The sequence below is a fragment of the Plasmodium fragile genome (genome assembly GCF_000956335.1).
Source record: "Plasmodium fragile strain nilgiri unplaced genomic scaffold supercont1.55, whole genome shotgun sequence".
Taxonomy (NCBI): Eukaryota; Apicomplexa; class Aconoidasida; order Haemosporida; family Plasmodiidae; genus Plasmodium; species Plasmodium fragile.
Genome location: NW_012192635.1, coordinates 116,888 through 119,131, shown reverse-complemented (window position 1 = coordinate 119,131; position 2,244 = coordinate 116,888). Strand labels below are relative to the sequence as shown.

At 39.8% G+C, this 2,244-nt stretch overlaps 1 protein-coding gene across 1 annotated transcript; it reads right to left on the bottom strand.

Moving 5' to 3' along the window:
* Nucleotides 1-1,011: 1,011 nt before the first annotated feature.
* On the bottom strand, nt 1,012-2,039 carry AK88_04175 (uncharacterized protein; the record flags this gene model as incomplete). Its single annotated transcript, XM_012481785.1, has 2 exons — nt 1,012-1,836; nt 1,959-2,039. The coding sequence occupies 2 exons, from the start codon at nt 2,037-2,039 to the stop codon at nt 1,012-1,014; spliced, it is 906 nt and encodes a 301-aa protein (XP_012337208.1).
* Between the last annotated feature and the right edge of the window lie 205 nt (nt 2,040-2,244).

Here is a 2,244-nt window from a genome sequence, read left to right as displayed (position 1 = left end):
ACTTTTATAAAAAATACTCGACAAAACAAGAACAGCAACGAATGAAATTTTATCCACGACATATATGTTGCCCCGTGAACGACAGCAAATCTGTTGTAAAGCGCGAATTGTTTTAGAAGTGAACCGCTTCTTTTTTTTTTCTTTTCGCCACTACTTTTTTTTGGCCCTATTTTTTATTTTTTCTCTCGAATTTGCATAATTCCTATATTTCTTTCCTTTATCCCATTTTTGACAATTTTTTTTTTTTTTTTTTCTTAATAACGAGAAGGAACTCCTTTTGCTTCCTTTCGCATATTGAACAATTAGTCCCAGGGAGAGAAAAAACAAATGCAAAGTACAAATTTTCACGAATGAAACATTTTCCCACGTTAACTAGTCCGAGGGGACTATGAAAAATTGTGCTAACCTCCACTTTCCCTGTGGAAGGGCAGTAACCACCGTTTTGTGCAGAAAAAAGGATAGAGGACGAAATAGCCCCAACCGTGGTAATCGACCCCCCCAGGAATATTTCCCTTTTTTTTCACCCCCTTTGTCCACGTAATTCTAATGCATATATTACCGCCCTGGTCAGGCAAGTCCCATTCTGGCGATGGTGTGTCTCGGGAAGAAGTCTACTCGTAATTAGCATCACCAGAATGGGAAAAAGAAATAAACTGCTGCCGTCCACACAGTTAGAGATTCGATTATGTGTCAACCAATGCTGACCCAATGGAGTTAAAATAAATTAAAAAAAAAAAAAAAAAAAAAAAAAAAAAAAAACTGCAAACGGTGAAGTATTCTGTCTCCATCTTAGTTATGCTCATGTGCTTCATGCATCGAAGCGAGTGGGTAGCGACAACCAGGTCACCTAAATGATGTTCAATCCATCTTCCTGCACTGCGATCTCTCTCATACACGAATGGCGAATGTCTAATGGGCAGTCATTATGGTTTTATTTGGCTAAGGTCCCAACTTGGAAGCGTCATGGGGAAGGTGCAAAAAAAAAAAAAAACATACCGTCACGCCTCTTCATCACGCCACTCCATCACGCTGCAACGACACACCACCCGATGAATCCCCTTTCACCGTCGAGTTTAACATAGCCATGCAGATTTTGTTTACGCCCCTGCGGAAGTCTCTCCAGGAACGTATCGTCTGATCAATGAACTCTAGAAAGAGCCCCTTCGGACTTGGCCCCTGGTCCAGGAAGTTGTATAGCGCCTTGTGTAATTTCCTTTCCTGGTAAAACATCTCATCCTTCATGTAGTAGTAAATCGTAGTCCACAATTTAGTCTTTGTCTTTTTTGAAACATTATAAGTGGAAGAAAGGTCCTCACAATGTTGAATCATATTTTTCTCCATGTTAATATATTTTGCTCTTTCGAACCCATTGATGTAGTTCCATATAATAAACATCTCCTTCACATTTACATACTCTCCTAACTTCTTAATCCTTTCATTCACTTCACCCTCAGATATGTGTCGCAAAAATTCATTTTCATTCTTTTCGTACGAACTCAAATCATAGTCCTCCTTTAGTCTCCTTTCATTTTCCTTTATCATGTTATAATCAGGGAGTTCATATGTGTCTTCTATATCGTTATACACATAATTTATTGCATTTGCATTTTTTGCATTATTGCCTTTTTTATTGTTCATACTATTATGCTCATTCATATAATTTCCCTTCCCATGTCCGGGGTTATTACTAGCGCTGCTCGTCCCAGGAGTCTCATCGTCTTCATTCAATTCATTGTTCATTGGACTTGGAGGAGAGCATGCCGCTAGTTTTCTCTGACCCAATTGTGTACATCTTTCCGTGGTACTACTTAGCGATTCTCCGTTTAGGCCTCTTTCCTGTATGAGGGGAAGGGGTAAAAAAAAAAAAAGTTATTCATTTAGAAAAACAACTCAGCAAAGGGAGGCGGAGAGAAGGAAATCGTCCATTATGTGGAATATTCTAACACTAGTGCACCCACCTGATGTATCAACAGAAAAATGAACGTCACCAACAACATGTTCAGGAGACCCAAAATTGCAAACCTAACGTGTACTTCCATTTTTTCCTGCCCTTCTATTCTTCCTTTCTAAAGGAGACAACTCTCCGATGTGTCACTTTTTTTTTTCGCCTTTCATTCAAGGGGAAGACCTCGTTCAGTCTACAGCAACTTCTGTGTTGCCACCACGGCCTGCTACTTGTGAAGGGTTAGGGGACTACTCCTGGGGGTGTAGGGGTGAATAAAGGGAACAATGTAGCATAGAAAA